Source organism: Rhinolophus sinicus, linkage group LG03 (genome assembly GCF_036562045.2).
Source record: "Rhinolophus sinicus isolate RSC01 linkage group LG03, ASM3656204v1, whole genome shotgun sequence".
Classification (NCBI taxonomy): domain Eukaryota; kingdom Metazoa; phylum Chordata; class Mammalia; order Chiroptera; family Rhinolophidae; genus Rhinolophus; species Rhinolophus sinicus.
Genome location: NC_133753.1, coordinates 101,254,174 through 101,266,090, shown reverse-complemented (window position 1 = coordinate 101,266,090; position 11,917 = coordinate 101,254,174). Strand labels below are relative to the sequence as shown.

Below are 11,917 nucleotides of genomic sequence, written 5' to 3'. Positions count from 1 at the left end.
CTGCCACCCTCACCAGCTCATTTCTCTGTAGAAAGGGGCTGGCAGCACTGCGCCTGACTGCTGCTTGGAGGATCTAATGTGGTAACACATCTATAAAGCTCTTGGCTCAGTGCCGGGTATATATTATATGCTCAACAGACATGAGACATCATCCTTCTGAGCCTAGGTTGTCTCTATGTCTATGAGGAATATTATCTTTTGGTCTAGAAAGATCAGGTCCCAGGAGCAGATCTGGTTTTCAGACAAACCATGCTAGGTGGCCGTGGCTGCTAGGGCTTGGAAGAGTTTCTACTGGGTGTACCTGTTCTTCCAGGAGAAGACCAGGCCTCTGGTGGTATGTTGTTCTCGCATTCCTGGCCTTGTGCCTAGGTAAACGGTCACTCTAAGATACTTCTAACTTCCTTAGGGTGAAAGGATCAGGAGAAATCAAGTTTTATATTTTTGATGGGGGCAAAAATTGATTCCAAGCATTATTCTCTGAGGGTTCCAGTAGGGCAGGGGAAAATAAATTCAACGTCTCCTGTTTAACTCCTACAGAAAGAATGTAAGAAACTGCCTCCTTGCTTAGGAACTACACACATGCAGTGATGTGTGCTGAGTACTCTGTGCACCTGTCCTTGTATGAAGCTCTGTGGGGTATACCATGGTAAGCTGGCCTGTACTAAGCATGTAATGGAAGAGCTACAGCCAGGGAGACAGTACTCTCCATTCAAATCTCCACTCTGCACTTGAACTCCCGGGTGACTTTAGGCATATGACTTTAGTTATTTGGGCTTCATGCCAATTCTGAATGACCTGGTGCTCAATTCTTATTTGACCTATTTTATGACTTATAAAATTCTTCTCTAACTCAGTTCTTCTTTCAAGACCCTGCACATCTCACACCTCCCAGTATATTTTTCCAGATTTCCGCAGCTAAAACTAATCTCTGTCCTTGGCTCTCCCATTTGACTTAGCCCAGCCTGCTTTGTTGTGGAGTTATTTTTGAAAGAAAGCATTTATGGAACATCTACTACCTGAGCTCATTTACTAAGTTTGGAGCCCCTATTGCTTTTTTTCCTCTCCCCCACTTCTCTATTTTTGCCAAGGGTCTGTTACTTGAATTTGCTTATATTAAATGCACAGGTGAAGTATCTTCACAATGACCAGCTGACCATCACGTGATGGGCAATACCATGGTAGTCAGGAGGCCAGCGAGATGCGTGACAGCTGCTGAGGAACCTGTGCACTGGCCAGGAGGCAGTGACTGACATGCAACTGAGGACTGAAGGGGAATCTGGGAAAAAAGGTGGTCCTAACAGGGCCAGGGGAAATGGTTTTGGAAATATGTTGTATAATTAGTAGCACCTTTACCCACATATTCAGTAACCTACAGCTTCATGCACCTTTGTCCAGAGTTATAATACTTGCATTTAAATAGACCTAACTTAAAAAAAAATAAAAATAAATGGACCTCACGTGCAGAAGACTTGAAAGTACATATTCAAAATGCACCTTTGTGTCTAGAAAGTGAAAATGGGGTGACATAACCCCTGGCAAGGAGAGGCTGTGGTGGACCTCTGCCCGTATTTCCAATCATTCTCCTTCATCTCACTTGTTTACTACTCTTGAGGTTTCCTTCCATGTAGAGGGAGCCCTATTATTGTAACTGCTGGTCTCGATTTGCCTGTTTTGATCTGATTGGTAAATTTAGGATGATTAAGCTTGTTGTGCTCAGCTCATATACTTTCTGTGTTCTCATGGGAGCCAGCCCACACATGGGGAGGCCTGCCTGGGGCCAGTGCTGCCATGATGGATAAATTTGCCTGGTTTTAGGGGTTAGGTAGCAGGTCTATTTGGCTCTCATACTAAGTGATGAGGTGTGATAAAATCATATGGTGAATGTTTAAGTAGAAACATTTATTATAGTAAAAGACACAGTGCCATTAATGCCCCTCAAAATACTCCCCCTCGCTTCGAACACACATATACCATCACTCTTGCCACTTTCTAAAGCAGTTCTCGAAGTCCTCTTTCGTGAGTTTCTTTAGTTGCACTGTTGTGGCTGCCTCGATGTCCTGAATCATTTTGACTTTGGGGAAGAGCCAGAAGTCGCACGGTGCCAGATCTGATGAATAAGGTGGATGAGGACACACTGTAATGTTTTTGACAGAAATTACCATTCCAGAAGCGTTGTGTGACATGGAGCCTTTCCATTGTGATAAAAAATAGTGTGAATGCTGCTGCCAAGTGCCACCCAACGGAAAGGCAGGGATCTTAATATGGGAAGCAGTGCATGGAAACTTAGTAACCGTGTGTGACAAGTTTCAACTTGTTTGATGCATTCAGTCGGGTGTCAGCTATGGTTGAGAGAAGGTGTGTTTTAAAATGTGGTGTAAATCATCCTCCATCATGACAACGCATCGCTGTCATGCGTTGTCACACATCACTTCTGGCATATGGCAATTTCTGTCCAATAAAAACACTACATGTGTGTCCTCATCCACCTTATTCACCGGATCTGGCACCGTGCAACTTCTGGCTCTTCTCCAAAGTCAAAATGATTCAGGACATCGAGGCAGCCACAACAGTGCAACTAAAGACACTCACGAAAGAGAACTTCGAGAACTGCTTCAGAAAGTGGCAAGAAAGATGAGATAAGTGTGTCTGAAATGAGGGAGAGTATTCTGAGGGGGATTAATGGCAATGTGTCATTTACTGTAATAAATTTTTTAAATTTATTTAAATAGTCACCATATTATTTGCTCACACCTCATACATCACTGACTTAGCTTTTATCAGCAATAAAGGTACTATTTTGGCTCTCATCTAATATGTAAATATTTTCCAATTTGTTCAGAACCTGGGTGGTTTAGTGGGCCCCTTGAGGAACTCCAATGGAACCTCTGAGACGAGGCAGGGCCCAGTTAGGGACACAAGTCCTCCCTGGAGCCTCTGACTGTTTATCATCTACTACCTGCCACTTGTTTCAGGTGAGTGACTGTGAGGGCCCCACCCGCACAGGCTACAGAAGTGTACCTGTCACCTTGGTCAACCAGGAGCAGCTACCCTCGTTTTATTGAGCCCTACAGAAAATGTTCTGATGAGACCTTGCGAACGACATGGCCCCTACAAGGAATGAAACAAGTAGGAATTTCCATCAGGCCACTGGGAATTCTTGGTTTCCAGCAGTAGGGAGTCACCGTGAAAGCTCTGATCAATAATTCATGAGCTTTCAGTGAATGTCCATTATCTAATTCAAACGTCACCTCAGTTTACTTTGTTCTATAAGAAGAGTGCTCAGCCCTTCCCTGCTCAGGCAAGTTAATCCATCCCCCTTAAGTTTTATATTTTTTACCTGTAGAATGCAGATAATATTATATATAACACATATAATTATATGTCATATATCACATAAAATACTATAGCTTTTATATAGTTGTGAGGCTCCAGTGATACCGTGTTGGTTATAACACTTAGCTCACTGGTGGGAGATCTAGTAGATGCTCAATACATCTTCACTAACTCATGTACTTTCCCAAAAGAAAGGGTTTTACACTACTTATTTAATTATAAAACGAATCAAACTAATTTGGAAAACAATACTGAGAAACGACCCTGAGAAAGCATCTAAAAGTCACTAAGACACATTCACTGCTGTGGAACCATGATGCCTACACTCTCCCTTATTAAATGACATAACTGAGAGGAAAATTTTTTTTCTAGTCATAGATGTGGACTAGATGATCCTACATGACCCTACATGACCTTAACTACATGACCCTACATCTTTGGAGTTAAAGCTCCAAGAAACGACATAAAAAGCCACCTAGCTGACCAAACCACTGAGAACTGAGGCCAGGGCCAAGTCCCCAGAGCACCATTAACGGCCACGCTCCATGGTACAGATCGACCCCTTCCCAAGGGCTGGCAGTGTATTCTCTCAGCACCGTGACTTACTGGGCTGAGAGCAGGATCATACCTGTAATTGTGGAACCAGTTGATGACAGTGCTGGTTTTCAAGTTGAGCTGGGTGGCGAGTTCCTCGATGGTTTTTGGTGACGGGTATGGCTTTTGCTGATACGCTCGTTTCAGAGCTTCTTTCTCTTCAGGAGCCAGCACCACTCGGGGTTTCTTCAGCTGGTGCTGGGGCTGGGGGCTGGCGCCTTGGCTGTAGTCAATGCCAACGGATGGGGGCTCACAGGGCTGGCTGTCGCTGACTGAGCTGTGCCGCCGCTTCATGTAGGCTGAGGAAGAGAGAGAAGTCAGACTGAAGTGCAGGCCCAGCTGTGAGGTCCACCCACGCCCGACCCCCACAGCACTTGCTGTACCACCGGCTCGAGACTACTTTTGCGTAGACTGTAGCACCAAGCTGTTCTGCCCTGCGCTTCCAAGAGCGTTTTGAAACATTTGGACTAGAACCATTGTGAACCCCAACACACACTCAGTGAGGACCTGCTCTGTTAACACATGAGGTCCCTGCACGACGAGCAGTTTAGTGAGGGATACAGAGAAGTGTACAGATAGATGACTCCAGTTGGGGGGCCCCGAGGGATATTACAGCTCAGCCTGGCGGTGGGGGGTTGGGGGGTCAGAGGAAGCTTCCCAGGAGAGATGATGTTTAAACGGAATCTTGAAGGACAGGAGGGCTTAATCAGAAGAGTAGGTGATGAGGTAGAAGATGGTAGGAGGTTGCTCCAGAAAGTGGGAACAGCACGTGCCAAGACAGTCACACAACAGCATGGTTAAAGTGTGTTGTGTGTGTGCGTGGAGCCATGTGCTCTAGGAGGAAGTGGTGGACATAAGGCTGGAGAGACGGGCAGGGCAGGGGTGGGCCCAAAGTTTAGACTTTACCTTGAAGGTAATGGGAAGACATGAAAAGATTTTCATTAAGGGAATATGATGAGCGATGTGTTTGAAAGGCTGTTCCAGCTACAGTTTGGAGGGAGAAGGATTGGAAGGAAAGAATGATAATGATCTGAACTAAGGCAGTGGTGATGTGGCTGCAGAAAAACAGACAGACTGTGGAGATAGTAAGAGGGAGAAGTGACAAGACTTAGTGACTGACTAAAAGACGGACTAGGGAGCACAGAGACGAGGGTGACTCTCTGGTCTCAGGCGTGGGAGATGGGTTGGGTGGTGGTGTCGTTGGTTGGGCACCATGGAGGGAGCACAATAAAGGGAGGAGATGATGGTTTGTCTTGGAAATGTGGGGTCTGAGGGGTCTCTGGGTCTTCTACATTGAGATGCTGTGGGCAGTTGAATAGCTAGGTACTAAGCTCAGAATAGTCTGGTCTAGAGAGAGGACTGTGGAACCACTAGAATAGAAACTGTAGTTAAGTCAATGGCATTGATGAGACAGAGAAGGGCTGAGGACGAAAGCCTGGAAAACAGCCGCATGCAGACGATACTCCCAGGAAGCAGCCATGAAGGAAACAGGTGGGAGGAAAACCAGGAGACAAGGGTGGGATAGAGGGATGAGTGCCGAGTGACGGTCAATGGCACTGATGCTGAGAAAGGAGAGTGTGAAGGACCCAGGGTGTCCTTTGGATTTAGTGAGTCAGAGATAACTGGAGGCCTTGGCAAACACAGTGGAGCTGTGGGAGCAGAAGCAGGACTGTAGTAGGTCTAACAGTGAGGGGGGTGAGGCGGTGAAGGTAGTGAGCATGAAGTACTGTTTTAAGATGCCTAACTACTATAGAAGAAAAGCAAGAGACAGGATGGCGTCTACGAGGGAAACAGTGAGAGCTGACAATGTTTCTAAGCTGAGGGAGAGAGGTGACAGAGAGCTGGTGACACAGGTGAGAGGGAAGGTGATCCCTGGAGGTACAGACAAGTTTAAAGAGGCTGAGTGGGGAAAGCTGATGGCCTATTTTCTTTATGAAGTAGGAAGGCAGGAGGAAAGGTGATCTGAAGTGATGGGAAAGGAATCTTGACAGTGGTGGAGTTGTGGGAAACTGTGGTGGGGGGTGGAAGAGAGGGAATGGCTAGGGGTGGGGAGGGAGGCACTGAACACCCCACCGAAGCTGGAGACACAAGTCTGAGGTGGCAGCAACACATGAAGGTCTGGGATATTCGCCCACAGGTCCCAGATGCCAATAAGGACGGGGGAAAAACTGGCAGGGCACTAACCCAAGGCTGGGATTTGCAGGGAGACGAGGAATGGAAAGGTGTGAGAGACAGCATGTCATGACCAGAAGGGTAATAAAGTAATGGATCATGGAGTCTGGGGTGTCTGCGGAAGGAGACAAAGGCAGTAGAGGGCAAACTGAGTGGGGTACGTGAATTTAGGCTTTGAGAGGTAGAGCAGTTGTGTGTGATAACAAGATCCGGGGAACAGCCAAGGGTTGCGGTGGTCAAAGAAGTTGAGGCCCAGGTGCTGGTGGGTCAGATGGGTCATAAACTCTCCCTGGATGAGCCAGGATGTGGGCATGGACGAGACAGTGATACAGGGAACACAGTCTTGAGAGAATATAGAGAGTGAGAAGGAGGTTGTGAGATGACAGGATGAGAAGGGGACTTAAAGTAAAGCGTGCTGGAACGAGCTTCCGGGAGGCAGGGCCTCACCCAGCAGTGGAGGACGGCTGGAGCAGGGCTCAGCGCTCGGGGAGACACGGCTCGTCCTGGAGAGGGGAGAGGGCAGCGGGAGCGAGCCGAGCAGCACAGAAGCTGGAGACGAGGGAGTACGTGTGCTGTTAACACGTGTTTTTACTGTGGAATGAGGGTTAGGAGGAGCGGTGGGGAGTGGGCAGGCTGCGATGAGGCTCAGGGACTCAGTGTGTGACTGTCACTAGGGGATGTGCTGAGTGGATGTGGAGGCAATGGGGGGGATGCCTGGATTTTAAACTCTCAGTTCTGTCAGTGCTGTTTGTGCTTCATCTGCTCCCCTTGTGGCTACGTGTCTAATCACCAACTATGTGCTTCGAGTTGAAAACCATTCGGACTTCCTGAGCAAACGAACCATCCATAGTGACCTTTCTAGTGCACTAGTTTGGAATAGGGTCTGAAAATTCTTTAAAACTTTTTCACACTGATGGAAGAGGAGAAATATTATTTAATTCAAATGGCATGTAGCAGGAGTAGCAGCGGCAGCTGTCATTTATCGGTCACCCTCCCAGTTACGCAGTCATCATCCCTCGGTACAGCTGGAGAAACTGAAGCTTCGAGAGGATGAATGAGCTGCCTGAGGTCACACAGGTGGGAATGACAGGACTGAGGTCGGATCTAAGTCTGGTCTGGACAGCGCTGCCCGCCGGCGTGATGGTGAACACCCCCGGCCCTGTCTGACCATAGCATGGGGGCAGGGCCTGAGGCTGTGTCCGCGGGAGCCACAGAAAGCCAGGGACACACACTTTAGCAGCACTGACGTTAGGGTCTCAGATGTCACAGGAGAAGACTGCACACTGCCAAGGCACATCTGTAGCCTCCAGGGAGAGGCGCCCAGGCCATAAGCTAGCAAAGGCCGCGCGTGTGCATGCGTGTGGCCAGCTGCCTGTGAGTATGTGCACAGGCTGGTTCAAGGGCCATCTCATGGAGGAAAAAAAAAAAGCAGAAGGCAGACTAGGGTAGAGAAGGAAAGTTTACAAGAAAGAAAAGAAGAAAGGAAGGATGGAAGGAAGGAGAGTAATAAAAGATTCGATCTCACGGGAGCAGCAGAAGCTTCACGGGAAAGAAGGAAGCACCGTGTACATGTGACTCCTACGCCTGCGTCACCTGGAGCAGAAGTTCTGGTCCAGGCGACACTGGTGGGAGCACAACTTATTTTCATCGAGTTTAAAGGACTACAAATTATTTTAATAACTATCATTTACTGAGCACTTATATGTGCTGCTTATTATACTAGGTACATTCTTTCCAATCCTCACAACCTGAAAAAGTTGCCATTATTATCCTCATTTTAGAGATGTAGAAACTTAGGCTAGGGAGTTATTTAACTTGCCATTTTATGCGTATGATTAGAACTAGGAAGCAACTGAGAAGCAATCTTCTCCCCCCAAATTTATTATGATAGATTTAAAAGGCCAGAAAGAAATGAGCCTGGTCTGTCCAGCCAGCCCCCTCCCGCTGGGCGGATGCCTAATCGTCTACAGAGATCACAGAAGTGCTGTGCTCCAGGTCACCCGCTGTCCTGTCTGCCTAGTCAGGTGCCTTGGTCTCCCGCGGGGCCTGGTGAAGGCTCCTCTAGTGAGCATCCCTCCTCAGGAGAGAAGACAGTGGGGCCACAGACGCTTAGGGACCTTGGGATGTGAGGAGGGGCCTGGGCCCGGCTGAAACAATAACTCTTTTGTAACACAAGATGGCGCCCAGAGGCCATGAGAAAAGAGGAGTGGAGGCCTAGGAAGCCCGGGCATATCTATTTCCAGGGGCTGAGGTCCTTTTCCACTGGCCGGCCCAGGAGGAGAAACACTCAGGGAGTGGAAGAACGGGGGTTCGCGCCTCTCCCGAGGCTGCTTAGGAGGTGGCTTCAGGAGGGCTGGTTGGAAGTTTGGAACTGCTACCAGGAGGGAGCTCCCTGGCACTTAGCAAGCTCAAGGAGGGAGGCCACTGCCTTTTGGCAGAGTGCAGAAAACTTTAAAATTGCTTGGGTGAGTGCTCATAATTGTTAAAACTGTCGGGTATATCAAGTTCACGATACCATTCTTTCTGCTTTTATGTTTGAAGTTTTCCATAATTAAAAGTTACAAAACTTGGGGGTGATGTGGCACCAGGCCTCTGGAGCTTGCAGTGCTGCCTGGAGCTGACTGAGAGGCTGCGGCCTGTCTCAGAGCCTTGGTCTACACACCTGAGGGGAGGCCAGAGCCCGCTGGAGGGGCTGGGATGGGGTGGAAGGCCATTGCCTGGGCACATGGTCCCGTTGTGGCAGGTGCTCAGGTCGAGGCACAGAGCACATATCTGAGAGCACCAGCTGTGAACCTGGCAGCTCCGAGTCTGGATTCCTGCTCCCTACTTATGCCAGCTCTTGGAATTGGAATCAGGTGAGTTTCATAAGGCCAGAGCCTCACCTTTCCCGGACACTGACGTCTGCACGGGATGGAGCTGTGTGGATTAAGTGAAGTCTCAGTACAGTGCCTGGCAACTGGCAAGTGTCTATTGTGATAGACGAGCCAGCCCCACGAGCTTCTGGGGGAGGCATCAGAGACTCTTGCTCCTTGGAGCTCTGGCCCTTTCCCTGGTTGGGTGAGAACAGTGATACTGGCTATGAACGGCCTCTGAATTCAGAGGATACAAGGCTGGGCTTAGACGTGCTGGGGACGGGGCCAGCTATTGCCGCATGGGTGGTTGTCATGCCCACTCTTTAGCTGGGCTCCTCTGCAGAGGCTGATTTTAGGAAGGTAGTCACAGCTCTTATGGCCAGACCAGCAGCTGGTGCCCGATGTCCACATACGGGATTCGAACTCAGACATGGAGTGACCTCGGTGCGGAGCACCGCATGTGACTCGGGACTGTCACCTCTGAGGGGAGGACTCACTCATGAGAAGCAGCACGTGGGAGTGCAAACCACGAGAAAGAGTAGGCATTACTTTTTATCAGAAATCCTTTAGGATTTCTCCTGAGGGGTAGCCTCCGGGGTACATGGAGAATGCTGATCAATATTCGAGAGAGTTCCGGTAGCACTGGAGACAAGAACTGCATTGAGCCCTCTAGGAGGCCACATCTTCTACAGCCCCTGAGACTATAAAGTCACAGCAGGAGAGAGAGCTGTTCTGGCAGGAACAGCTTTGCCATGTTCCAGGCTGGGCAGCCTTAATGGGGGCACCTAACTTCTCCGAGTCTCCTTATCCATAGGTGCATTTATTAATGATCTCTTTAATAAGAAAATATATGGAAGCCCCTGGCACGTGATTCATGCATAATACATGTTGTAATAGCGCACTCATCCGACAAGACAAAGGATCACAAACACAAGCCACCACCAAGTACTGTGGTGCTCACTTCTTGGTGGCCTTACTTTCCTGAAAGAAGAAAAAGGGCACACTGACCGCCAGGGCGACTACGAGGAATTGCCAAAGTGCTCCCCAAAGCCAAAATGTCCTTGGGTTCAGGCCACTAGGCAGGAAGTGACACAAATCTTTCCAGTCCTCTCAGGTACTCATGCCCTGCCTTCCAGTCCCTGGCTCACATATCGATGCCCCTCAGCTCTGCGTGAAGGCTTTAAATGAAAGGGCCGGGGCGGTTACCTTTCTTTTCCATCCGTTTCATGTCCATCAGCTTTTCCACGTTGTTGGGGTCATTCAGCCACAGCTGCATTCGAACAAAGGGTTCCCGTCCTTTGAGACTGAGCTTGTGCCAGGGCTTTGGGCGAGCAAGGAGGTCGGAGACAGAGCCTTGGGTGAGCCCTAGGATGGTCTCCCCAAATAAGCGCTGACCTACAGAGAAAACAGAACCAAGAGAGGTATCATCACTGAGACCCAGGGACATGGAAGGAGAAGTCTGTGTCAAGATGCAAGTCAGACATGGAGTTTAAAGGCCCAGAGTCTGGTCAGCTGGGTCCTGGCTTGGAGGAAGCGCTCTGCAGCAGTCATTCTTCAACCCGACTCGGGACAAACTCCATCGGTGACAGTCAGTTTTACTTTTGCATTCTGCTTACACACAACGTTTCTCTTCAGGCTTTGAATGACCTGAGGCCTGGATAATAACATTTATCGGAGGTGGCTAATCCCAAACCCAAGCTCAGGAGGTTAAGTAGCACACAGGGAGACCTCTCTTGTACAACCTCAAACCACAGAGCTGTCTGCACCAGCGCCTTTCACGATTCACAAGGTTATCAGGTCTTGCTGAGAAAAGAGGCCACTTGACCCAAGGTCACAGCAGGCAAGAGAAGGCGTAAGAGCTCCTGAGCTCTGTTTTTCTGAAAAGCAGGCCATTTCCAATTCTAAAGTCTGTTGCCACAGTGTAAGCTGCTTCTGCTGACTGAATGAAGCTCAAAGCGCCTTTCCTCAGTGCCTTTTCCCCGAGGGCGGGGGGGCAGCCTGCTCCCCAGACTGATCAGAGGGCATTTCCCTCTGGAGAGCACAGAAGCGTGCTCATCAGAGGCTTAAAAAGAAAATGTCTCTTCCTGAGAGCCATTCAGCTGCAGGTTAAGAGGGGCCACCACTTTTAAAGGTTCAAATGAGAATCAGGTACAAGTTGAGCGACCTGGTGGGAGAACTGAAATGAACAGGACTCATTAGGCCGAATTGGAGATTGGGAGCAGGGAGGCCAGTGTGTGGTACCGTAAAGCACATGCAACACGATACCCGGGGCAGAGGTGACAGGATGACTAGATTATTCCCTCCATGCCTCCCATCCGCCATCTGTGAGAAAATGGTGGAGTGCCACCTTGTAAAAAGCGGGACTCCAAGTAAAGTGTACAGCATGGAAAATTTAGGATTTGAGAAATTAAAAAAAAAAAATTTTTTTTTTTTTTTTGGGTAGCACTCATTTTAACCTAGAGATCCATTTACTGATTTTGTAAACATGCTTCTCTGCTTTTCAAACTCTTAGTTTGGCCTACATATGTCCCAAGTTCTTACCCATTTTTTTTGTTGTGGTTGTTTAAAATAAATTTTACCTAATTCTAACCTGGCAAACAAATCTCACTTCATTCCAAGGAGTTGCTATGTTTAGGAAAGTGATATACACGAAAAGCTAGTTACTATTTGCTTGACTCACCTAGTTGTATGGGGGGAAACTCAAGTGATTACTCTTGGAAATCATTTGTATTACTTCTAGAGGTTTCATAGCAGTGGCTCTCAATCGTTTTTGGGTCACAGACCCATTTGAGAACATCAAGAAAGCGACAGACCTTCACCTGATGAAGTGTGCACGTACACATTCTGCATATGATCTCAAGAGATTGACACATAAACACCCCAAGACCCCAGGCCAAAGATTACGAGGATGCCTGAGTCTCAACTAAGGGTCAACTTTGCTGCTTAATGTGCCCCCTCTGTGTCCA

General features: G+C 48.4%; 1 protein-coding gene across 10 annotated transcripts in view; it reads right to left on the bottom strand.

Moving 5' to 3' along the window:
- The window catches only part of CUX1 (cut like homeobox 1), a 346,923-nt gene that overhangs the window by 29,714 nt on the left and 305,292 nt on the right, over window positions 1-11,917 (bottom strand). For 7 of the 10 annotated variants that reach the window (XM_074328374.1, XM_074328378.1, XM_019752708.2 and 4 more), the window contains 2 exons: window positions 10,158-10,346; window positions 3,962-4,226 (listed from right to left, as the gene is read on the bottom strand). The exons of the other annotated variants lie outside the window; for them this stretch is intronic. In XM_074328374.1, coding sequence (XP_074184475.1) covers window positions 3,962-4,226; window positions 10,158-10,346 — 454 coding nt within the window. The remainder of the gene's footprint in view (window positions 1-3,961; window positions 4,227-10,157; window positions 10,347-11,917) is intronic. 10 annotated transcript variants of the gene reach the window in all.